The sequence below is a fragment of the Tachypleus tridentatus genome, unplaced genomic scaffold (assembly GCF_004210375.1).
Source record: "Tachypleus tridentatus isolate NWPU-2018 unplaced genomic scaffold, ASM421037v1 Hic_cluster_1, whole genome shotgun sequence".
In the NCBI taxonomy this organism is placed as follows: domain Eukaryota; kingdom Metazoa; phylum Arthropoda; class Merostomata; order Xiphosura; family Limulidae; genus Tachypleus; species Tachypleus tridentatus.
In genome coordinates, this window is record NW_027467777.1 from 10,569,742 (window position 1) to 10,595,855 (window position 26,114).

At 35.1% G+C, this 26,114-nt stretch overlaps 1 protein-coding gene across 1 annotated transcript in view; it reads right to left on the reverse strand.

Moving 5' to 3' along the window:
- The window catches only part of LOC143242023 (lachesin-like), an 88,675-nt gene that overhangs the window by 14,461 nt on the left and 48,100 nt on the right, over nt 1–26,114 (reverse strand). The window contains exons 6-7 of the mRNA XM_076485365.1: nt 8,506–8,698; nt 3,852–3,929 (exon numbers count right to left, since the gene is read on the reverse strand). Coding sequence (XP_076341480.1) covers nt 3,852–3,929; nt 8,506–8,698 — 271 coding nt within the window. The remainder of the gene's footprint in view (nt 1–3,851; nt 3,930–8,505; nt 8,699–26,114) is intronic.

Consider the following 26,114-nt stretch of genomic DNA (forward strand, 5'->3'; position numbering starts at 1 on the left):
CGTCCCCACGGCTGAAAGGACGAGCATGTTGGGTGCGACCGGGATTCGAACCCGCGACTCTCGGATTACGGGTCGAACGCCTTAACACATTTGGCCATAGCGGGCCTTGATCAAAATAAAATGATCTTTACATGTTATTTAAATTATTTCTGTGTGTGTGTGTGTGGTTAGGCACAAAGCTACATGATATTGTAGTCCCCAGGGTATCTAAACCTGACTTTAGAGTTATAAACCTTCAGACTTGCTGGTGATTCATTAGATACTATACATGTTATATGTATTAATATAAGTAACACATTTTGTCAATGCGAAGATAACTGAAAGTATAATACAATTCTCTATTTGATAAATTTTAGTTGCACAAAACGTGACTTCATTTGTACAAATAAATAAGTTGTTTACCAGACTATGTTACCATCTTTGTATTTCAAAAACGTTTTCTCTAACGTACGATAGATTAAATATAACCAAGCAAGTTTATTTTAATAAAGTTATATCAAAGAAATGTGTCCAATAAGCTATCTTTGTTTGAAATGCATTCAGTTGTTGTTATTATTTCATCAAAATGCGAAGTTTCATTTTAAATAGAGCGAGTGAAACAACCACTACCTTCATCCCAGTTCATATAGAGCGAGTGAAACAACCACTACCTTCATCCCAGTCTATATAGAGCGAGTGAAACAACCACTACCTTCACCCCAGTCTATATAGAGCGAGTGAAACAACCACTACCTTCATCCCAGTCTATATAGAGCGAGTGAAACAACCACTACGTTCATCCCAGTCTATATAGAGCGAGTGAAACAACAACTACCTTCATCCCAGTCTATATAGAGCGAGTGAAACAACAACTACCTTCATCCCAGTCTATATAGAGCGAGTGAAACAACCACTACCTTCATTCCAGTCTATATAGAGCGAGTGAAACAGCCACTACCTTCTCCCAGTCTGTATAGAGCGAGTGAAACAACCACTACCTTCATCCCAGTCTATATAGAGCAGAGTGAAACAACCACTACCTTCATCCCAGTCTATATAGAGCGAGTGAAACAACCACTACCTTCACCCCAGTCTATATAGAGCGTGTGAAACAACCACTACCTTCACCCCAGTCTATATAGAGATCACTGAAACAACCACTACCTTCACCCCAGTCTATAGAGGGAGTGAAACAACCACTACCTTCATCCCAGTCTATATAGAGCAGGTGAAACAACCACTACCTTCACCCCAGTCTATATAGAGCGAGGGAAACAACCACTACCTTCACCCCAGTCTATATAGAGCGAGTGAAACAACCACTACCTTCATCCCAGTCTATATAGAGCGAGTGAAACAACCACTACCTTCATCCCAGTCTATATAGAGCGAGTGAAACAACCACTACCTTCACCCCAGTTTATATAGAGCGAGTGAAACAACCACTACCTTCACCCCAGTCTATATAGAGCGTGTGAAACAACCACTACCTTCACCCCAGTCTATATAGAGCGAGTGAAACAACTACTACCTTCACCCCAGTCTATATAGAGCGAGTGAAACAACCACTACCTTCATCCCAGTCTATATAGAGCGAGTGAAACAACTACCACCTTCATCCCAGTCTATATAGAGCGAGTGAAACAACCACAACCTTCATCCCAGTCTATATAGAATCACTGAAACAACCACTACCTTCACCGCAGTCTATATAGAGTGAGTGAAACAACCACTACCTACATCCCAGTCTATATAGAGCGAGTGAAACAACCACTACCTTCATCCCACTGTGTATCACCTTACTCTAGCTCTTGTAAAAAATCGCTCTAACAAACATATCACCTTACTCTAGCTCTTGTAAAAAATAGCTCTCACAAATATATCACCTTACTCAAGCTCTTGTAAAAAATAGCTCTCACAAATATATCACCTTACTCTAGCTCTTGTAAAAAATACCTCTCACAGATATATCACCTTACTCTAGCTCTTGTAAAAATAGCTCTCAGAGATATATCACCTTACTCTAGCTCTTGTGAAAAATAGCTCTCACAAATATATCACATTACTCTAGCTCTTGTAAAAAATAGCTCTCACAAATATCACCTTACTCTAGCTCTTGTAAAAAATAGCTCTCACAAACATTTTCACATAACTAGTGAAAAGTAACTATTATAAAGTAACTGGAAGAAAGTAACAATTATAAATTAACTGGAAGAAAGTAACTATTATAAAGTAACTAGTGAAAAGTAACTATTGTAAAGTAACTGGAAGAAAGTAACTCTTATAAAGTAACTAGTGGAAAGTTACTATTATAAAGTAACTAGTGGAAAGTAACTATTATAAAGTAACTGGAAGAAAGTAACTATTATAAAGTAACTAGTGGGAAGTAACTATTATAAAGTAACTGAAAGAAAGTATCTATTATAAAGTAACTGGAAGAAAGTAACTATTATAAAGTAACTGGAAGAAAGTAACTATTGTAAAGTAACTGGAAGAAAGTAACTATTATAAAGTAACTGGAAGAAAGTATCTATTATAAAGTAACTGGAAGAAAGTAACTATTATAAAGTAACTAGTAGAAAGTAACAATTATAAAGTAAGTAGTGGAAAGTAACTATTATAAAATAAGTAGTGGAAAGTAACTATTTTAAAGTAACTAGTGGAAAGTAACTATTATAAAGTCACTAGAAGAAAGTAACTATAATAAAGTTAATAGTGAGAAGTAACTATTATAAAGTAACTAGTGGAAAGTAACTATTATAAAGTCACTAGAAGAAAGTAACTATTATAAAGTAACGAGAAGAAAGTATCTATTATAAAGTAATTAGTAGAAAGTAACTATTATAAAGTAAGTAGTGGAAAGTAACTATTATAAAATAAGTAGTGGAAAGTAACTATTTTAAAGTAACTAGTGGAAAGTAACTATTATAAAGTCACTAGAAAAAGTAACTATAATAAAGTTAATAGTGAGAAGTAACTATTATAAAGTAACTAGTGGAAAGTAACTATTATAAAGTCACTAGAAGAAAGTAACTATTATAAAGTCACTAGAAGAAAGTAACTATAATAAAGTTAATAGTGAGAAGTAACTATTATAAAGTAACTAGTGGAAAGTAACTATTGTAAAGTCACTAGAAGAAAGTAACTATTATAAAGTAACGAGAAGAAAGTATCTATTATAAAGTAATTAGTGGAAAGTAACTATTGTAAAGTAACTAGTAGAAAGTAACTTTATAAAGTAACTAAAAGAAAAGTGGCCGTCATGCATTTATTTCTAGTGTTTTCGCCAAGGTAAATTTCATAAAGTATATCACTATAGTGACAACATATTGAGATATAGAAGAGCCACATTTGTCGAAGTTGGTGATTTATATTTTTCTTTTGTTGTTTTCTGTTTTTACGAACTAAATATTCGAATATAACATGATGAACTACGTCTTATATTATAACATGATGAACTATGTCTTATATTATAACACGATGTAGTACGTCTTATATTATAGCATGATAAACTACGTATTATAATATAACACGATGAACTACTTATTAGATTATAGCATGATGAGCTACGTATTATATTATAGCACGATAAGGTACGTATTAGTTTGTAACACGAAGAACCACATATTAAGTTATAAAAAGATGAACTACAGGTTAGATTATACATGGATGATTTTTGTCTGACCAGTAAAACCTACCTCCCATGTCCTATTTACAAACCTACAGAAACAATTAAAAAGTCATAAAATAAAATAATATATATATAGATATATTCCTAGAAGTTCAAATTCTTATTTAAATTTGAACACTATTTTATATCGACAATAGATACATAAGTAGGAAGGAATTATTGATACATGATAAAAACTCACTCTGGGAACTGGTGTCCGGTGAAGTAGAAGTGACCCACGGAATTGTGAAAGTAGGTACTGATGTGGTCCGTGGAATAGCTAGTGAAACAAATCACACATGTAACGTTGCACAAAGAATGTAAATATTTTACCCGGATCACAATCAATACTTTAATTTAGTTAGTTTAACCGGATCACAATCAGTACTTGAATTTAGTTATTTTAACCGGATCACAATCAGTACTTGAATTTAGTTATTTTAACCGGATCACAATCAGTACTTGAATGTAGTTATTTTAACCGGATCACAATCAGTACTTGAATTTAGTTATTTTAACCGGATTACAATCAGTATTTGAATATAGTTATTTTAACCGGATTACAATCAGTACTTGAATGTAGTTATTTTAACCGGTTCACAATCAGTACTTGAATATATTTATTTTAACCGGTTCACAATCAGTGCTTGAATGTAGTTATTTTAACCGGTTCACAATCAGTACTTGAATGTAGTTATTTTAACCGGTTCACAATCAGTACTTGAATGTAGATATTTTAATCCGATCACAATCAGTACTTGGTATTAAACTATTCTTTGCAGATATGCAACTGAATTAGACGAATATTATAAACTAAATATTTTCATATATTCTAGGTTCAATAATGTTTCTTTTCTACTTTAGAGTAAGTAAACGGAAATATAAGACATTAATATGTCAATAATTTAGTTGGAAATGATGGCTAAGCAAAACAAAAGACATCCTTGTCGTAATTATATCTTTAAAAGTTTTGGGCATAGCACACATAGCCGTTTGTATAGCTGTGTGCTTTACTACAAACATTCGGTATCTTTAAAAATATAATATAATTTTGTGTTCTAGCGTGCATAAAGATATACAGGGTATTTATAAAGTAAGGCAAAACATCGTAAATTGGAACTCAATACGATAGAACTCATACACTCAATAAATACTTATGCAAGTGACTGTACATGTACCATTTCAGTATCTCTACAGAATCTGTCAGTAGCATCGTTTAACATTTCAGGAAGTATTTTGTTAACAGTTGTTACAGTATGCCTACATAGGTTCTGAATATCTCTAACCTTCCGTTGATATACGTTTGTTTTGATAAACCTTCTGTACAAGAATCCGAGGATGTTAGATCTGAACATCAAACTTGTTACCTGCACTTCCGATCCATCGATTTGGAAATCGTTCGTTCAGGAACTCCTGAAGAGTTTTTGAAACACAACAGGGTTCTAAGTGTCATCTGAATGAGTCTAAATAAATTTGTGTTTCTAGGAATTACTGAAACAGAACCAAATAAGTAAGTGTCGCTTCAACAAAGAACAACGTTCCATAAATCTTACAGTTTGTCAAACCCAATCAACTTCAGGAGTATCTCTTTCAACTTCAAGAGTATCTGAATATCCCACTGATAGGAGAAATAAATTGACTTTTCATTAGTTCATACTTTATGACGATTAGCCTTTCCACTCGTGTGGAAAGTTACTTCATCACTGAAAAGAATGTAGTCCATTAAATTTTATGTCTGCATGGATTTGACGAGATCAACGCACATTACACTTCACTGTGTGATCAGCACACATTACACTTCACTTTGTGATCAACACATATTACACTTCACTGTGTGATCAACACATTACACTTCACTGTGTGATCAGCACACATTACACTTCACTCTGTGATCAACACATTACATTTTACTGTGTGATCAGCACACATTACACTTCACTCTGTGATCAACACACATTACACTTCACTGTGTGATCAGCACACATTACACTTTACTTTGTGATCAACACACATTACACTTCACTGTGTGATCAGCACATATTACACTTCTTTCTGTGATCAGCACACATTATACTTCACTGTGTGATCAGCTCATATTACACTTCACTCTGTGATTAGCACATATTACACTTCACTCTGTGATCAGCACACATTACACTTTACTTTGTGATCAACACACGTTACACTTCACTGTGTGATCAGCACATATTACACTTCTTTCTGTGATCAGCACACATTATACTTCACTGTGTGATCAGCTCATATTACACTTCTCTCTGTGATTAGCACATATTACACTTCACTCTGTGATCAGCACACATTACACTTTACTTTGTGATCAACACACATTACACTTCACTGTGTGATCAGCACATATTACACTTCTTTCTGTGATCAGCACACATTATACTTCACTGTGTGATCAGCTCATATTACACTTCACTCTGTGATTAGCACATATTACACTTCACTCTGTGATCAGCACATATTACACTTCACTGTGTGATCAGCACATATTACACTTCACTTTCTGATCAACACACATTACACTTCACTGTGTATAATCTTCTTCATCTAAGTCGTTTAACACCTGAATATAATAGCGTTTCTTCCTCAAATGTGATTTCAATATTTTGTTGACAGTTAATCTGTGTATTCCAAGTTTACCTGACTTGTCAGTGTCAACTGACGTACGTGGTTCTTCATCCATAACATTTATTACTGCATTCATAACCTTTTCAGAGACACGTGGACGTCCAGATCTTGGCTTATCATGAAAATATCCTATTTTTTTAAATTTATTAGCAATTTACAGATTGTCTTGTCTATAGGACCGAGCTTGTAAAATTTTCTTTCGAACTCATGTCTGATTCCTTTGTATTTCTTTCCTTTAATACACAGTGTTACAACCACCACACATTCTCACACATTCATCTTCATAAATACTGATATCATTAATTTACCGAAATAGCTACTTACTTTTATAAAAATCATAGTATTAATACCACATATCATCTACAGTATTGAGCAAAATATTTACATAATTTGTAACAATAAGGTCATTATTATTAAAATGGAATACCAATATAGTTGGTTTTGTCAAACTAAGAAATGCATGTTTTATTAAACATCTAAGTATGAAATTTGTATAATAAAACAGGATCTATGAACACAGTACAACAACAAAAATTATAACATAAATATGAAATTGTTATAGATAGCGTCTATAACCTGATATCAGTTCATATTAAAGATCCAGTACTTGGTTTGTCTTTATTGTACTTTGATAACTTTCCATGTGGCATTATGTCGATAAGGTTATTGATGTAATACATCGTAATTTCATCTTAATTAGTTACTACATGGCGGGACAACTAAGCTAGAGAAGCTGGTTTAAGGTCGCTGTTAACAATTTTCAGTCTCAAATCTATCCGAAAGTTCTTAATAGGATTACAATCTGGAGACTTCGTTGACTAGGGCAATCTTGTAATGTCTACCCGGTCGAGATAAGTATCTTGGAACGCAAAGTTAATGCTAAACTTTGCCATAATATACGAAAGAAATATCTTCCCCTTGTAATGTCTGAAGGAGAAGCAAGTGACCTTTACTTGGAGAATATTAAAAGCAACTTTTCAATCATGATAAATAGCTGCCCAAACATGTACTGCACCACCTCCTGTGTGTTCTCTATGGGAAAGATAGTCTTTTCTGATTTGTTCTCCAGGCAAACGAGGAGCATGTATCCTACCATCAGTTTTGATAAACTAGAAACGGGACTCCTCTGAAATTATTACATGTTTCCAATATCCTAACTGAAAGTTAACATGCTGTCTTGCCCAAGTAGCATAGTAACAGGTTCAATTTTGGTTAATATTGATTTGTAGTTAGAACTTCTTGCAAAATAACTTTGTTTTGTTAGTCTTCTACTCATTGTTCTTCTGAACACCCTGAGATGAACGTATTCATAAAATTCGGAACATAAATTATTGTAAGACTTCTTTCGAACACGTTGTGTTAACCTGATCAAACCGGCAGTAGTTTATGAACATCTACCAGTAGACTTTCCTGGAACAAAGTTTCCTGTAGTCTGATGACGCCCCATGATTCTTAATAAATCACACTTGGTGGTGCCCCACTGTTCTGTCAACGTCCAATTGCTTCATACCATTTTCGGACAGTCAAATAATTTGACCTCCTATTACCTTCGGCACATGACGAGTCACAACTTTACACAGTGTACAAAGAAATTGTCTGAACTAAGCGTCGATCTGATTTGTAAAATATTATTCCAAAAAACCACATTTTTTCGTACAAAACAAATGTATATGTGTGTTTTGTACACATTATTTGGGCAAAATTAAAGAAGCCTTACCTAAACAACAACTCAAGCCCAAAATAAACCAATACAAACGAACACCTTTATATCTATATTAATAAATATATCCAACATCTAAGCACGCCCTCTACATTCCTACACTTAATTACACACCCGCCATCAAACATGTGGTCAGCTACCGGTCAGTAACCCATTCTTTCTTTCCGAACCTGACGATGACCAAAGAAGGTCGAAACGTTGTTTGCTCCTCTACATAGTGCTTTCTCTATCCATACCAGCCGTTTTTAAGTACATAATTTTCTCTAGAAGTGGGTTTTCTCGTCATCACGCAGAGATTCAGCTAACAGAGGGGATCCTGCAGTTGTAACTCGTTATAAACAAATACACTAATAGATGAAAAAATATTCGGGTTGTGAGACTAAACAAGTTAACAAAGGAATGTGGGAACTCGTTAAAAGTAACACTAGCGAGAACAATTTGGATAAATTAACTGATAAAGTTACGTAGAAAAAAATAATACCATAAATTTGAATCTCTCCCTCTGCATTACCAAGACTGTTGTCAGCAGTGCACTTGTATGTCCCCAAATCAGTTGATTGGATATCTCTAATTCTAAGAACTGTTCGGATTTTGTAATCTTTGACTGCTACATCTATTTCGCACTTCTTTCCCGGTGAAATGTTTCTTCCGTTATTTTTTTTTCCAAACAATATCTGGGAAAGGCATTGCTTCGATATGACACTCCAACAAGACTGTATCCCCGAGATGAACGTTTACTTGTTTGTTTTCTACCGTCACCTCGGGTGAGACTTGAAACGAAAAAACACAAACATGATAGTATGAGTTCATATTACAACAGGAAATAATTACAACATAAAGATGCAGGAAGAGCTATTTGTGAATAGACATTTCTGGGTTTAATTTGTAAACAGCAAAATCAAACGAATAATAATGGGTGGATATGTAGGAATAATGAACTTATCTTGATATTGTCCAAACCAAATTATTTAAATAGGGAAACATTAACACAAATAATTGCTTACATTAACTGGATAATAAAACAGTTTAATAATTATTAACGTAGGTTAAATTAACTGGATAATAAAACAGTTTGGCACTCATATCGACAATATTTATAATTATTAACGTAGGTTAATAGAACATTCTAGTTAATAGCACTATTATTAATAGGTCATACCAAATATCACAAATTCCTCTTAATATGGTGTCAGAAACTATGTCATGACATAACATGATATATTCTACAAATGGTCACATTCTGTGTTATAATCCTACAATCACAACCCTTATCATATTAACTAACACAGCTACAAAATTATCACAATAAACGTGACCGAACATGTCCTTCAGTTACAGCAGTTAGAAAGTTGGAGCGAAAGTGATAGTTTAATGTTAGCATGAGAAGAAATAAATGAATTAGATATAGTGCAATAAATAATATCGTGGGGTAATATAGCTGAGTTACTGATTAGTTACTCACCCATTGTGCAAAGTGACTTCTTCATAATCAGGCTTCTTATAGTGGTAGAATGTATATTATTTGTACCTATCTTTCTGCTTACCAAAGTTAACCAATACAGGATCTTAAAAATATATAGTATTGATGCTACTAATTAAGTTGAACATGATTCAAGATCCTTATGTAATTTCGTCTGTTAAAGGACAAATTAACCATAATAGAAATTTTCCTGATTAAAAAACATATGGTATTATATTCAGGCCCAGCGACCCTGGAAACTTACTCCTAAGTCTCAACATATCTGGGTAACCTTCCAGGTGTGTTTCATCCACCCTTTTTTCTTTCTTATTAGGGACTTACGTTATATAAATAGAGAAACATCCCGGTTCACATCTGGCCCCCAAAACTAAGTTGGGTCCTGCAAAACTGTGGAAGGAGTTTACAGACAAAGAAACACATAATGTCAGGCAGGTTTATATAGGGATGGCTTGGATTGTTCATCAAAATGGTATTTTAAATATCCCTTCAATAGGTCATTAGAACTTTACAATTCTGCGCAATGTTTCCCTTTATGGTAATGTCTATGTAATGACTGAGTCACAAGTTCTGGTAATGTCTGCAAATATCATAACAAAGGTTGAATTTCTTGTTGTTTTTTTCATCTGTTTCTTTTTCAGTATTGATGACGTCAAAGTGTAGACACATTCCGTAAACATGTTCACGTTTTGACAGCATATTATGGATCATGGTATCTTCTTCCGTTTTTGAACTAGGACGATTCTAAACTTGTGGGCTGATCTGGGCTAGCTGATATTACCGCTGCTGGCAGTCTGTCTTAAGAGTTTTCAATAGGAATCAGGTGGACATGATGCTGGCCAGACCATTCTGAAGATAATGTCATCTATCAGACACTAATTAACTATCCTAGTCCTGTTATATCTTGCATTTCCATCCATTAAAATAAAAGTTGAACCTAAGACTTCTTCGCATGGCTTAAAACAACTTTCGGAATCTCATTAATGTATCAATTGTATCCAAAGCAGCATCTTGCATGACGTGTGACCAACGAGACTGATACAAAACCAATTCATCATTGAGTCATATCCATACCAGTGAGCTTCTATCATGTTACAATCTGCATATCACTCATTAGGTTGTCTCCACACTCGAGTGCACATTCATGTAAGTCCAGGCAGTATCTAATGCAGATGTTCCATGTATTTTCAGTGTTTGGACTACTGGTCTTCTGAGTCTCAGACCAGGTACTTGCAATCTGTTTCTAGATGGAGATAGTGACTTGCTACACATTGATGTCTTATGTCCACCTTTACTGTTTCTTGAATGCAATTCCAAATCCTAGAGACCACTGGAACTTAAGACAGCAGTAACCCTTTTTGAAACATCTTTATTTGTCATGAGATCTTCTGCACTCAAAATGGCTCCTGCGTGATATCAAAGTGAACTGAATGAGAGATTAAATCTGTAAAATGTAATTTGGAAGTTTCCAAATTGTCTACAACTGTCTAATTAAAGAACGAAAAGGTGCTTCCAATAATTTAAAAATTCCAAGAATAGGAAGTGACCCACTACAAAGGTCATGCTTGACCACGCAGTCTAAAAAAAGCACCTGGTGTATTGCAGAACACATGACAAACAAAATACTTACAGAAATATTATTAATTCTACCTAATAAAGCTATTATTAGCATAGTACCATATTAGTACATCTTGAGAAGTATATATCTACGTATATTAAGTGGGTTGAAAGATAGTGAAATGTTATCTTATGACTAGATTCCACATGAGATCAAATAGCAAAAACTATCAAGTGTTTGTATGAATTTCATTATATTTCTCTCATTTGTACAACGCGTAACCAAAACAACTCCGTTTTTATTTGATATATTTTAACGCCCCTCGCTAGCTAGTGCCGCGGTAAGTCTACAGATTTACAACCCTAAAATCAGGGTTCGATTCCCATCGGTGGGCTTAGCAGATAACCCGATGTGGTTTTGCTATACGAAAACACACACAAACATTTTAAAGATATTTTTTGTCATTTATAAAATCTTACAAGTAACACTTTTTCGTTGATAAGTGCGGAAAGTTAAGATGTTCATTCCGTTAATGTTGGATGATCGTCTTCTTGTGGCTCAAAGGGACGTTTATATCTTTACAAAACTAAAATCTGGGCTACGATTCCCCAAAACGCTTATAGTTCCTTCTGTACTTTTGTTTGTTTAAAAAAACAAGAGTAATTTGATTACGTCATAATTATTATTGTATTTTGTTATTATTAAAACTATACAGACACAATTACTGTAAAAAGTCTGTTCAGCAAAAGTCGACAAAGATAACTTAGCACACGTCACAGACAATGTAATATTAAGATTAGATTAAAATTTTAAAATAATGATTTTCATTAATTAGTAAAAAACAGGTTCACAATAGATTTAGTCCGACATGATTTATTAACTACCGAAAGTACCATTAACCGTGAGAGTCCCAAACTGATGTAATAATGCATTTTCAAACACAGAATTAAAATGTTAAGAAAAGTACAATTAATTATCTATATTCACTACCAGTTGATTTTCATGTACACTCTAAGTACGTAGCATGCTCAGACCTGAACTTATTTTGATATTTTAATAATTTTAACTGTTTATAAATAAAAATAGACTACCTAATATCTAAGGGGGGTTTGCTACGTCACCACATAGTAACCTAAATTAATTTAACTGTATATAAATAAAAATAGACTACCTAATATTTAAGGGGGGTTTGCTTCGTCACCACATAGTAACCTAAATTAAGTTAACTGTATATAAATAAAAATAGACTACCTAATATTTAAGGGGGATTTGCTACGTCACGTAACCTAAATTAATTTAGGTCAATAATACGGTATTTCGTTGAATTTATTATTTAGTATTATACACTGGACCAACTGTTTAATGATTCTATACATATATGTGTGTGTGTGATAAATGTTTCTTTTCTTTCTCACCAGAGGTGAAATTTAAAATAAAGTCTGCGAGGTGGAGGCCCAGTAGCTTGTTTGATTGGTTGTACAGTTTGTTGTGGACTATTGTGAACTACAGTTTTGCCTATTTAAAGACAACCAGCACAGCTTGGGTCACCAGACCAAAGAACTACTATTAGGCCTCTAATAATGGTGAAGTGTGTATAACTGATGAAGACGGAGCAAGTTATACTGCAAATAATTTGAAATCTTACCACACTGTCACAGTCTATGTTCGCTCATCTAATCGCCCTCTATCTGACAAATTTGTTTCTTGACGATAGATTTGCAGCATAGTATCAAATGCGAACGGGTCAGTCGTAAAGTTGTCACATCCAAAGCACACTACTCCTTTCTGAAGGCTTTCCATAAAACATACTGTGTAATAGGATGACGGTTTTCAAGCCACCCGTATCAACAGTAAAATCAAATATACATCCATAGTCGCTGTTTTGGTGACTTTATCAGTGTGTTTGCCTATGGACTAGTATAAAACTCCATTTTATTATCCAACATTCTGAGACATGAGGCGGTTGATCTGAAAAGTCACAGAAGCCATTTGTATACATATGACGTGTGTCATTCTTCCAGACGGAATCTTCCTTGATTGTATTTCGTCGTGTTGCCTGGGTTAGGTCAACAGCCTTTGCCACAGACCTTTAAATTCATTGATTTTAGTCTCTTACGAAATATCACACTTTTATCGTGGCTGGAATACGACTTACTCCAAGTTTCTTTCTGGATGATCCTGATAACCCAAGTAGGTTTTATTCAGTTGTTTCCATGTCGTTATGTAGAAGGAATATCTCAGGTTTGGAAATTCTCATTACCGATTTGAACAACTCTTAGCATATGAATATTTGGGTCAGAAAGGGGTGTTATATGTCTTTCAAAGTACTGTAGTATCATACCAGATACATAACAAAAACTGTCTCAAATGAACTTTCGGAGACGACTTTAGTGAGTACTGAAGAATACATATCATAAATATATAATTATCTTATAATAAAGGACCTGAAGAGGTTTGTTTGTTCTTTTATTTTAATTTTCGCGCAAAGCTACTCGAGGGCTATCTGCGTTAGCTGTCCCTAATTTAGCAGTGTAAGACTAAAGGGAAGGCAGCTGGTCATCACCAATCACCGCCAACTCTTGAGCTACTCTTTACCAACGAATAGTGGGATTGACCGTCACATTATAACGCCCTCACGGCTAAAAGAGGGCGAGCACGTTTGGTGCGACCGGGTTTCGAACCCGCGACCCTCGTATTACGAGTCGAACGCCTTAACACGCTTGGACATACTGGGATGACCTGAAGAGGACGTTATCTTGTAAAAACATCATACATTTATAATAACGTTTTCATTACCCTGTCAAACCGTCTCAAGATGTTTATTTCTCAAAAAGTTCGTTCCTATTTATCAAACCAGGTCACAATGTATTTCTAAACATGTCGTCTTTGCATCAAACCAGGTCACAATGTAGTTCTAGTAGATGTCGTCTCGGCATCAAACTAGGTCACAGTGTAGTTATAGTAGATGTCGTCTCAGCATCAAACTAGGTCACAATGTAGTTATAGTAGATGTCGTCTCGGCATCAAACTAGGTCACAATGTAGTTATAGTAGATGTCGTCTCGGCATCAAACTAGGTCACAATGTAGTTATAGTAGATGTCGTCTCGGCATCAAACTAGGTCACAATGTAGTTATAGTAGATGTCGTATCGGCATCAAACTAGGTCACAATGTAGTTCTAGTAGATGTCGTATCGGCATCAAACTAGGTCACAATGTAGTTCTAGTAGATGTCGTATCGGCATCAAACTAGGTCACAATGTAGTTCTAGTAGATGTCGTCTCGGCATCAAACCAGGTCACAATGTAGTTCTAGTAGATGTCGTCTTGGCATCAAACCAGGTCACAATGTAGTTCTAACAGGTGTCGTCTTGGCATTAAACTAGGTCACGATGTAGTTCTAACAGGTGTCGTCTTGGCATCAAACCAGGTCACAATGTAGTTCTAACAGGTGTCGTCTTGGCATCAAACTAGGTCACAATGTAGTTCTAATAGGTGTCGTCTTGGCATCAACTAGGTCACAATGTAGTTCTAAGAGGTGTCGTCTTGGCATCAAACTAGGTCACAATGTAGTTCTAACAGGTGTCGTCTTGGCATCAAACTAGGTCAAAATGTATTTTTAACAGGTGTCATCTTGGCATCAAACTAGATCACAATGTAGTTCTAATAGGTGTTGTCTTGGCATCAAACTAGGTCACAATGTAGTTCTAGTAGATGTCGTATCGGCATCAAACTAGGTCACAATGTAGTTCTAGTAGATGTCGTCTTGGCATCAAACCAGGTCACAATGTAGTTCTAGTAGATGTCGTCTTGGCATCAAACCAGGTCACAATGTAGTTCTAACAGGTGTCGTCTTGGCATCAAACTAGGTCACAATGTAGTTCTAACAGGTGTCGTCTTGGCATCAAACCAGGTCACAATGTAGTTCTAACAGGTGTCGTCTTGGCATCAAACTAGGTCACAATGTAGTTCTAATAGGTGTCGTCTTGGCATCAAACTAGGTCACAGTGTAGTTCTAACAGGTGTCGTCTTGGCATCAAACTAGGTCAAAATGTATTTTTAACAGGTGTCATCTTGGCATCAAACTAGATCACAATGTAGTTCTAATAGGTGTTGTCTTGGCATCAAACTAGGTCACAATGTAGTTCTAGTAGATGTCGTATCGGCATCAAACTAGGTCACAATGTAGTTCTAACAGGTGTCGTCTTGGCATTAAACTAGGTCACAATGTAGTTATAGTAGATGTCGTCTTGGCATCAAACTAGGTCACGATGTAGTTCTAACAGATGTCGTCTTGGCATCAAACCAGGTCACAATGTAGTTCCAACAGGTGTCGTCTTGGCATCAAACTAGGTCACAATGTAGTTCTAACAGGTGTCGTATCGGCATCAAACTAGGTCACAATGTAGTTATAATAGGTGTCGTCTTGGCATCAAACTAGGTCACAATGTAGTTCTAAGAGGTGTCGTCTTGGCATCAAACTAGGTCACAATGTAGTTCTAACAGGTGTCGCCTTGGCATCAAACTATGTCACAATGTAGTTCTAACAGGTGTCGTATTAGCATCAAACTAGGTCAAAATGTATTTTTAACAGGTGTCATCTTGGCATCAAACTAGATCACAATGTAGTTCTAATAGGTGTTGTCTTGGCATCAAACCAGGTCACAATATAGTTCTAACAGGTGTCTTCTTGGCATCAAACCAGGTCACTATGTAGTTTGAAAGATGTCGTTCGATTACGACTTTATAGCTGTTGTGTTTGTCACGTGACTTGTTTCGCTTGTTAAGCATTGTTTTAATGTAATGTACTCAACTGTTATGGTTTACAAAATTAATACAGTAATTACGAATATTATATACCCAACAAACAAAGCTCCTAATAATTAAATGATTTTGTTTCTATTCTAATTCGGGTTTACATGAATATTTACATCTGTATCACGTCCAAATAAAAAATATAATTTTAATACACTTATATAAATCATCTATAAAAAGAATATAATTGGTGTCTTATATTTTTATCGAACATCCTAATTCTTGACATGAATTGTAGTTCTAAAAACACGATCTGAAGACATTAGAAACTTCGCCGACCACGATCCTTGTGGCGCACGATTTTCAAACACTTTTGGCCACATTGTATCAAAACGAGTGTAAGACATTTGAGTCATATGATAATTCAAATAATTCTTGCTACAATCATTGAATCATAGTATATAGAAATGGTTGAATATTACGACCTCTTGAAGACATTAACACATTGCAAGGTACGATCTTTTGGGATTTAGAGTCAGGTACCTAATTGCTACACAGGGTATTATATCTTTAACAGTTATTTGGATCGCTTACATTGTGAAAAGACCCTACTTTCATTTCACTAATACCATCCTAGTTCGCCGTCTCATGACAAATATTAATAATCAGCTAATGGCTTTATTCTGTTAATGATTTACGATAATAGAAAATCGCCCACTTTGACATGCAACATAAAGGGATTTATTTTCCAGTTTTATAAACTGTGTTTTGTTTCCCTATCAAACGCCCTGACAAGGCCATCATTTCACTTTATTATTCTCTAGCTTTTCCGAGATATTTTTTCCAGCAAGATAGCAATATGTACAAAGAAGAAAAATGCTAGAACTTATCAGAACGTCTTCCAGACAATGTACATAGAATAAGGTAGAGTTACTTTAATCCAGTGAACCAATCACCACAAAGGTTAGTTCAAAAGATGATACCCTTGAAGAACGTACCGAGACTAAGCCAACAAGAACTGTAGATGAACAGTTATTTTACTAAAAAAGATACTTACATTTAGTAGCGGAAGTACTTATCTCCAGATTAAAAGGTTGAACAGGACTTCCTTTTTGTTGTTGTTGACATATCTGCCTTCTTCTCTAATATCAGGTTTTAGATGGAGATGGACGAAACAGTAGTATGGTATGACAGTAATATTAATTGTAGTTTGTGTGGCAGTAATGTTAATACTAGTTAGTATAATATTAATGTGTGGTAGTAATGTAGAGAGTAGTTTTGTATGGTAGTAACATTAACTGTAGTTTTGTATGGTAGTAAAATTAACAGTAGTTTTGTACAGTAGTAATATTAACATTATTTGGTGTGGTAGTAATATTAACTGTGGATTTGTACGGTATTAATATTAAGAGTAGTTTTGTATGAAAGTATTATTATGCGCACCTTTGTAGAGTAGTAATAATAACATTAGTTTGTGTGGTAATAATATTAACTGCAGTTTTGTATGGTAGTAATATTAATAGTAGCTGGTAAAGTAGTAATATTAACAATAGTTGGTGTGGTAGTGATATTAACTGTAGTTTTGTAGGGTATTAATATCAACTGTAGTTTTATAAGGTACTAATGTTAACAGTAGTTGGTATGGTAGTAACATTAACTGTAGTTTTATATGGTAGCAATGTTACAGTAGTTGGTATGGTAGTAATACCTAGTATTAATTATACTCTAGTCTATAGAATAATTAACTTTTAAGAAACCTACATTATATTGTTTTCTCTCTTTTATTCTAGTCTAGAAACTACAAATTTAAGAATGATACTTAAAAGCTATATTTTTCTATTTACATTGGAAAGAGCTTCGATCCAGGCTTTTAAAATAGTAAATAAAATACATCTGAGGTCATATGATTCCAAACCCTATTGCGTGTGAGAAGTGTGGTTTGTTTTAACTACAAGTTTTGTTTACAATACTTACAATGGACCTGTAATAAGATTCTTTGGCTCACTGAAGTTGGCACTCCATTAATCGCTATACACAAGTATGCTCCATTGTAACTACGGTTTACGTGGACCAGACTCAGGCTTTCGCTGACAAGATTGGAATCTGAAATATTTTTAACGGTTTCACTTTATCTTCAAGTAAAAATAATCTGACTTACACACAAAAAAAATACAGCTATGTTTATTCCTTCTCTAGCCACACATATTTGAACGAGATCTGTAGATAAACTGATCCCTGGTTTTTTGTACTTTACATCTATATCCGTAAGTTTAATTCAGTGTTTCTACATATTAGTATGACGTTGATAGCAGTTTAAGTCCAGTATCAATGGTAATTGTGATTGTGCTAATTACCACCTTAACTTTAAGGGACGTATAGATAAGAAAGGTTACATTAGAGAGCAAGTCAACACGTTTTTATACCTACATTTATCCATAAAATAAAACATGAGCACTCAAACTGTAGACAGTTACTACGACACGCTGGTTTACTGTTTCTTGAAGAGGTAAATATAGAGAAAGTGAAACAATACAAATAATCTGAGGCACACCGGATTCAAACTGTTAATAATCTGAGGCATACCGGATTCATACTGTTAATAATCGGAGGCATACCGGATTCATACTGTTAATAATCTGAGACATACCGGATTCATACTATTAATATTCTGAGGCATACCGGATTCATACTGTTAATAATCTGAGACATACCGAATTCACACTGTTAATAATCTGAGACATACCGGATTCAACATGTTAAAAATCTGAGGCATACCGGATTCCAACTGTTAATAATCTGAGACATATCGGATTCATACTGTTAATAATCTGACGCATACCGGATTCATACTGTTAATAATATGAGGCATACCGGATTCATACTGTTAATAATGTGAGACATACCGGATTCATACTGTTAATAATCTGAGGCATACCGGATTCAAAATGTTAATAATCTGAGGCATGCACCGGATTCAAACTGTTAATAATCTGAGGCATACCGGATTCATACTGTTAATAATCTGAGACATACCAGATTCATACTGTTAATAATCTGAGATATACCGGATTCAACATGTTAAAAATCTGAGGCATACCGGATTCAAACTGTTAATAATCTGAGGCATACCGATTCAACATGTTAAAAATCTGAGGCGTACCGGATTCAAACTGTTAATAATCTGAGGCATACGGATTCATACTGTTAATAATCTGAGGCATACCGGATTCATACTGTTAATAATCTGAGGCATACCGGATTCAAACTGTTAATAATCTGAGGCATACTGGTTTCAAACTGTTAATAATCTGAGGCACACCGGATTCAAACTGTAATAATCTGAAGCATAACGGATTCATACTGTTAATAATCTGAGACATACCTGATTCATACTGTTAATAATCTGAGGCATACCGGATTCAACATGTTAATAATCTGAGACATACCGGATTCATACTGTTAATAATCTGAGGCATACCGGGTTCAAACTGTTAATAATCTGAGGCACAATCGGATTCAAACTGTTAATAATCTGAGGCATAACGGATTCATACTGTTAATAATCTGAGACATACCGGATTCATACTGTTAATAATCTGAGACTTACCGGATTCATACTGTTAATAATCTGAGGCATACCGGATTCATACTGTTAATAATCTGAGGCATACCGGATTCATACTGTTAATAATCTGAGACATGTTTACTGGATTCATACTGTTAATAATATGAGGCATACCGGATTCATACTGTTAATAATCTGAGGCATACCGGATTCATACTGTTAATAATCTGAGGCATACCGGATTCATACTGTTAATAATCTGAGACATACCGGATTCATACTGTTAATAATCTGAGGCATACCGGATTCATACTGTTAATAATCTGAGACATACCAGATTCATACTGTTAATAATCTGAGGCATACCGGATTCAAACTGTTAATAATCTGAGGCATACCAGATTCATACTGTTAATAATCTGAGGCATACCGGATTCAAACTGTTAATAATCTGAGGCATAACGGATTCATACTGTTAATAATCTGAGACATACCGGATTCATACTGTTAATAATCTGAGGCATACCGGATTCAACAAGTAGATAATAATCTGAGGCATACCGGATTCATACTGTTAATAATCTGAGACATACCGGATTCATACTGTTAATAATCTGAATCATACCGGATTCATACTGTTAATAATCTGAGGCATACCGGATTCATACTGTTAATAATCTGAGGCATACCGGATTCATACTGTTGCATAATGTCTGAGGCATACCGGATTCATACTGTTAATAATCTGAGGCATACCAGATTCATACTGTTAATAATCTGAGACATACCGGATTCATACTGTTAATAATCTGAGGCATACCTGGATTCATGCTGTTAATAATCTGAGGCATACCGGATTCATACTGTTAATAATCTGAGGCATAACGGATTCATACTGTTAATAATCTGAGACATACCGATTCATACTGTTAATAATCTGAGGCATACCTGGATTCATGCTGTTAATAATCTGAGACATACCGGATTCATACTGTTAATAATCTGAGACATACCGGATTCATACTGTTAATAATGAAGCATACCGGATTCATACTGTTAATAATCTGAGGCATACCGGATTCATACTGTTAATAATCTGAGGCATACCGGATTCATACTGTTAATAATCTGAGACATACCGGATTCATACTATTAATAATCTGAGGCATACCGGATTCATACTGTTAATAATCTGAGACATACCGGATTCATACTGTTAATAATCTGAGGCATACTGGATTCATACTGTTAATAATCTGAGGCATACCGGATTCATACTGTTAATAATCTGAGGCATACCGGATTCATACTGTTAATAATCTGAGGCATACCTGGATTCAACATGTTAATAATCTGAGGCATACCGGATTCAACATGTTAATAATCTGAGGCATACCGATTCATACTCTGTTAATAATCTGAGACATACCGGATTCATACTGTTAATAATCTGAGACTTCACCGGATTCATACTGTTAATAATGAAGCATACCGGATTCATACTGTTAATAATCTGAGGCATACCGGATTCATACTGTTAATAATCTGAGGCATACCGGTTTCATACTGTTAATAATCTGAGACATACCGGATTCATACTATTAATAATCTGTGGCATACCGGATTCATACTGTTAATAATCTGAGGCATACCGGATTCATACTGTTAATAATCTGAGGCATACCGGATTCATACTGTTAATAATCTGAGGCATACCGGATTCATACTGTTAATAATCTGAGGCATACCGGATTCATACTGTTAATAATCTGAGGCATACTGGATTCAACATGTTAATAATCTGAGGCATACCGGATTCATACATGTTAATAATCTGAGGCATACCGGATTCATACTGTTAATAATCTGAGGCATACCGGATTCATACTGTTAATAATCTGAGGCATACCGGATTCATACTGTTAATAATCTGAGGCATACCGGATTCATACTGTTAATAATCTGAGACATACCGGATTCATACTGTTAATAATCTGAGGGCATACCGGGTTCATACTGTTAATAATCTGAGGCATAACCGGATTCAAACTGTTAATAATCTGAGGCATAACGGATTCATACTGGTTAATAATCTGAGACATACCGGATTCATACTGTTAATAATCTGAGACATACCGGATTCATACTGTTAATAATCTGAGGCATACCGGATTCATACTGTTAATAATCTGAGGCATACCGGATTCATACTGTTAATAATCTGAGGAGACTTTCATGGATTCATACCTGTTAATAATATGAAGCATACCGGATTCATACTGTTAATAATCTGAGGCATACCGGATTCATATACTGTTAATAATCTGAGGCATACCGGATTCATACTGTTAATAATCTGAGACATACCGGATTCATACTGTTAATAATCTGAGGCATACCGGATTCATACTGTTAATAATCTGAGCATAACATACCAGATCTCTGAGGCATACTGTTAATAATCTGAGGCATACCGGATTCAAAACTGTTAATAATCTGAGGCATACCAGATTCATACTGTTAATAATCTGAGGCATACCGGATTCAAACTGTTAATAATCTGAGGCATACCGGATTCATACTGTTAATAATCTGAGACATACCGGATTCATACTGTTAATAATCTGAGGCATACCGGATTCAACAAGTACCGGAGATAATAATCTGAGGCATACCGGATTCATACTGTTAATAATCTGAGACTTACCGGATTCATACTGTTAATAATCTGAATCATACCGGATTCATACTGTTAATAATCTGAGGCATACCGGATTCATTACTGTTAATAATCTGAGGCATACCAGGATTCATACTGTTAATAATCTGAGGCATACCGGATTCATACTGTTAATAATCTGAGGCATACCGGATTCATACTGTTAATAATCTGAGACATACCGGATTCATACTGTTAATAATCTCAGGCATACTGGATTCATGCTGTTAATAATCTGAGGCATACCGGATTCATACTGTTAATAATCTGAGGCATAACGGATTCATACTGTTAATAATCTGAGACATACCGGATTCATACTGTTAATAATCTGAGGCATACTGGATTCATACTGTTAATAATCTGAGGCTTACCGGATTCATACTGTTAATAATCTGAGACATACCGGATTCATACTGTTAATAATCTGAAGCATACCGGATTCATACAATGTTAATAATCTGAGGCATACCGTATTCATACTGTTAATAATCTGAGGCATACCGGATTCATACTGTTAATAATCTGAGACATACTGGATTCATACTATTAATAATCTGAGGCATACCGAATTCATACTGTTAATATAATCTGAGACATACCGGATTCATACTGTTAATAATCTGAGGCATACCGGATTCATGCTGTTAATAATCTGAGGCATACCGGATTCATACTGTTAATAATCTGAGGCATACCGGATTCATACTGTTAATAATCTGAGACATACCTGGATTCAACATGTTAAAAATCTGAGGCATACCGATTCAACATGTTAATAATCTGAGGCATACCGGATTCATACTGTTAATAATCTGAGACTTACCGGATTCATACTGTTAATAATCTGAGACATACCGGATTCATACTGTTAATAATCTGAGGCATACCAGATTCATACTGTTAATAATCTGAGGCATACCGGATTCATACTGTTAATAATCTGAGACATACCGGATTCACACTGTTAATAATCTGAGACATACCGGATTCATACTGTTAATAATCTGAGGCATACCAGATTCATACTGTTAATAATCTGACACATACCGGATTCATACTGTTATTAATCTGAGGCATACCGGATTCATACTGTTAATAATCTGAGGCATACCGGATTCATACTGTTAATAATCTGAGGCATACCGGATTCATACTGTTAATAATCTGAGGCATACTGGATTCAACATGCTAAAAATCTGAGGCATACCGGATTCAACATGTTAAAAATTTGAGGCATACCGGATTCAAACTGTTAATAATCTGAGGCATACCGGATTCATACTGTTAATAATCTGAGGCATACCGGATTCAACATGTTAAAAATCTGAGGCATACCGGATTCAAACTGTTAATAATCTGAGGCATACCGGATTCATACTGTTAATAATCTGAGGCATACCGGATTCATACTGTTAATAATATGAGGCATACCGGATTCAAACTGTTAATAATCTGAGGCATACCGGATTCATACTGTTAATAATCTGAGACATACCGGATTCATACTATTAATAATCTGAGGCATACCGGATTCATACTGTTAATAATCTGAGACATACCGGATTCATACTGTTAATAATCTGAGGCATACGGATTCAAACTGTTAATAATCTGAGGCATACCGGTTTCAAACTGTTAATAATCTGAGGCATACCGGATTCAAACTGTAATAATCTGAGGCATACCGGATTCATACTGTTAATAATCTGAGACATACCTGGATTCATACTGTTAATAATCTGAGGCATACCGGATTCAACATGTTAATAATCTGAGACATACCGGATTCATACTGTTAATAATCTGAGGCATACCGGATTCACACTGTTAATAATCTGAGGCATACCAGATTCAAACTGTTAATAATCTGAGGCATACCGGATTCATACTGTTAATAATCTGAGGCATAATGGATTCAAACTGTTAATAATCTGAGGCATACCGGATTCATACTGTTAATAATCTGAGACATACTGGATTCATACTGTTAATAATCTGAGGCATACCGGATTCATACTGTTAATAATAATCTGAGGCATACCGGATTCATACTGTTAATGATCTGAGCACATACCGGATTCATACTGTTAATAATCTGAGACATACCGGATTCATACTGTTAATAATCTGAGGCATGTCTCGATTCATACTGTTAATAATCTGAGGCATACCGGATTCATACTGTTAATAATCTGAGAGACATACCGGATTCATACTGTTAATAATCTGAGGCATACCGGATTCATAACTGTTAATAATCTGAGGCATACCGGATTCATAACTGTTAATAATCTGAGGCATACCGGATTCATACTGTTAATAATCTGAGGCATACCGGATTCATACTGTTAATAATCTGGCATACCGGATTCACATACTGTTAATAATCTGAGGCATACCGGATTCAAACTGTTAATAATCTGGAGGCATACCGGATTCAGTTACTGTTAATAATCTGAGGTACATACTGGATTCATACTGTTAATAATCTCTGAGGCATACCGGATTCATACTGTTAATAATCTGAAGCATACCGGATTCATACTGTTAATAATCTGAGGCATACCGGATTCATACTGTTAATAATCTGCATACCGGATTCATACTAACAATATAATCTGAGGCATACCGGATTCATACTGTTAATAATTTGGCATGCCGGTTTATAGCATTGTTAATAATCTGAGGCATACCGGATTCATACTGTTAATAATCTGAGGGCTATACTTGATTAATACCGGTCTGAGAGCATACCGGATTCATACTGTTAATAATCTGAGGCATACCTGATTCATACTGTTAATAATCTGAGGCATACCGGATTCATACTGTTAATAATCTGAGGACATACGGATTCATACTTTGTTATTAGTCATACCGGATTCATACTGTTAATAATCTGAGGCATACCGGATTCATACTGTTAATAATCTGAGGCATACCTGGATTCATACTGTATAATAATCTGAGGCATACCGGGGATTCATACTGTTTATCTACATCTGATTCATAGCTGTTTAATCTGAGGCATACCGGATTCATACTGTTAATAATCTGAGGCATACTGGATTCATACTGTTAATAATCTGAGCGCATACCGGATTCATACAAGTTTCTGTTGTTGTAATCCTGGCGTATATACCGGATTCTGTTAATAATCTGAGGCATACCGGATTCATACTGTTAATAATCTGAGGCATACCGGATTCATACTGTTAATAATCTGAGACATACCGGATTCAAACTGTTAATAATCTGAGGCATACCGGATTCATAACTGTTAATAATCTGAGGCATACCGGATTCATACTGTTAATAGATAATAATCTGAGGCATACCGGATTCATACTGTTAATAATCTGAGACATACCGGATTCATACTGTTAATAATCTGAGGCATACCGGATTCATACTGTTAATAATCTGAGGCATACCGGATTCATACATGTTAATAATCTGAGGCATACCGGATTCATACTGTTAATAATCTGAGACATACCGGATTCATACTGTTAATAATCTGAGGCATACCGGATTCATACCTGTTAATAATCTGAGGCATACCGGATTCATACTGTTAATAATCTGAGGCATACCGGATTCATATACTGTTGGCCAATCTTAGGTATTATACCGGATTCACATTAATAATCTGAGCATATACCTGATTCATACTGTTAATCTGGCTAATCTGAGGCATACCGGATTCATACTTATAATAATCTGAGGCATACCGGATTCATACTGTTAATAATCTGAGGCATACCGGATTCATACTGTTAATAATATGAGGCATACCGGATTCATACTGTTAATAATCTGAGGCATGCCGGATTCATACTGTTAATATCTGCATACGGATTCATACTGTTAATAATCTGAGGCATACCAGATTCATACTGTTAATAATTAATAATCTGAGCAATAATAGGCCTACGGATTCATACTGTTAATCTGAGCATACCTCAGCATGTTAATAATCTGAGGCATACCGGATTCATACTGTTAATAATCT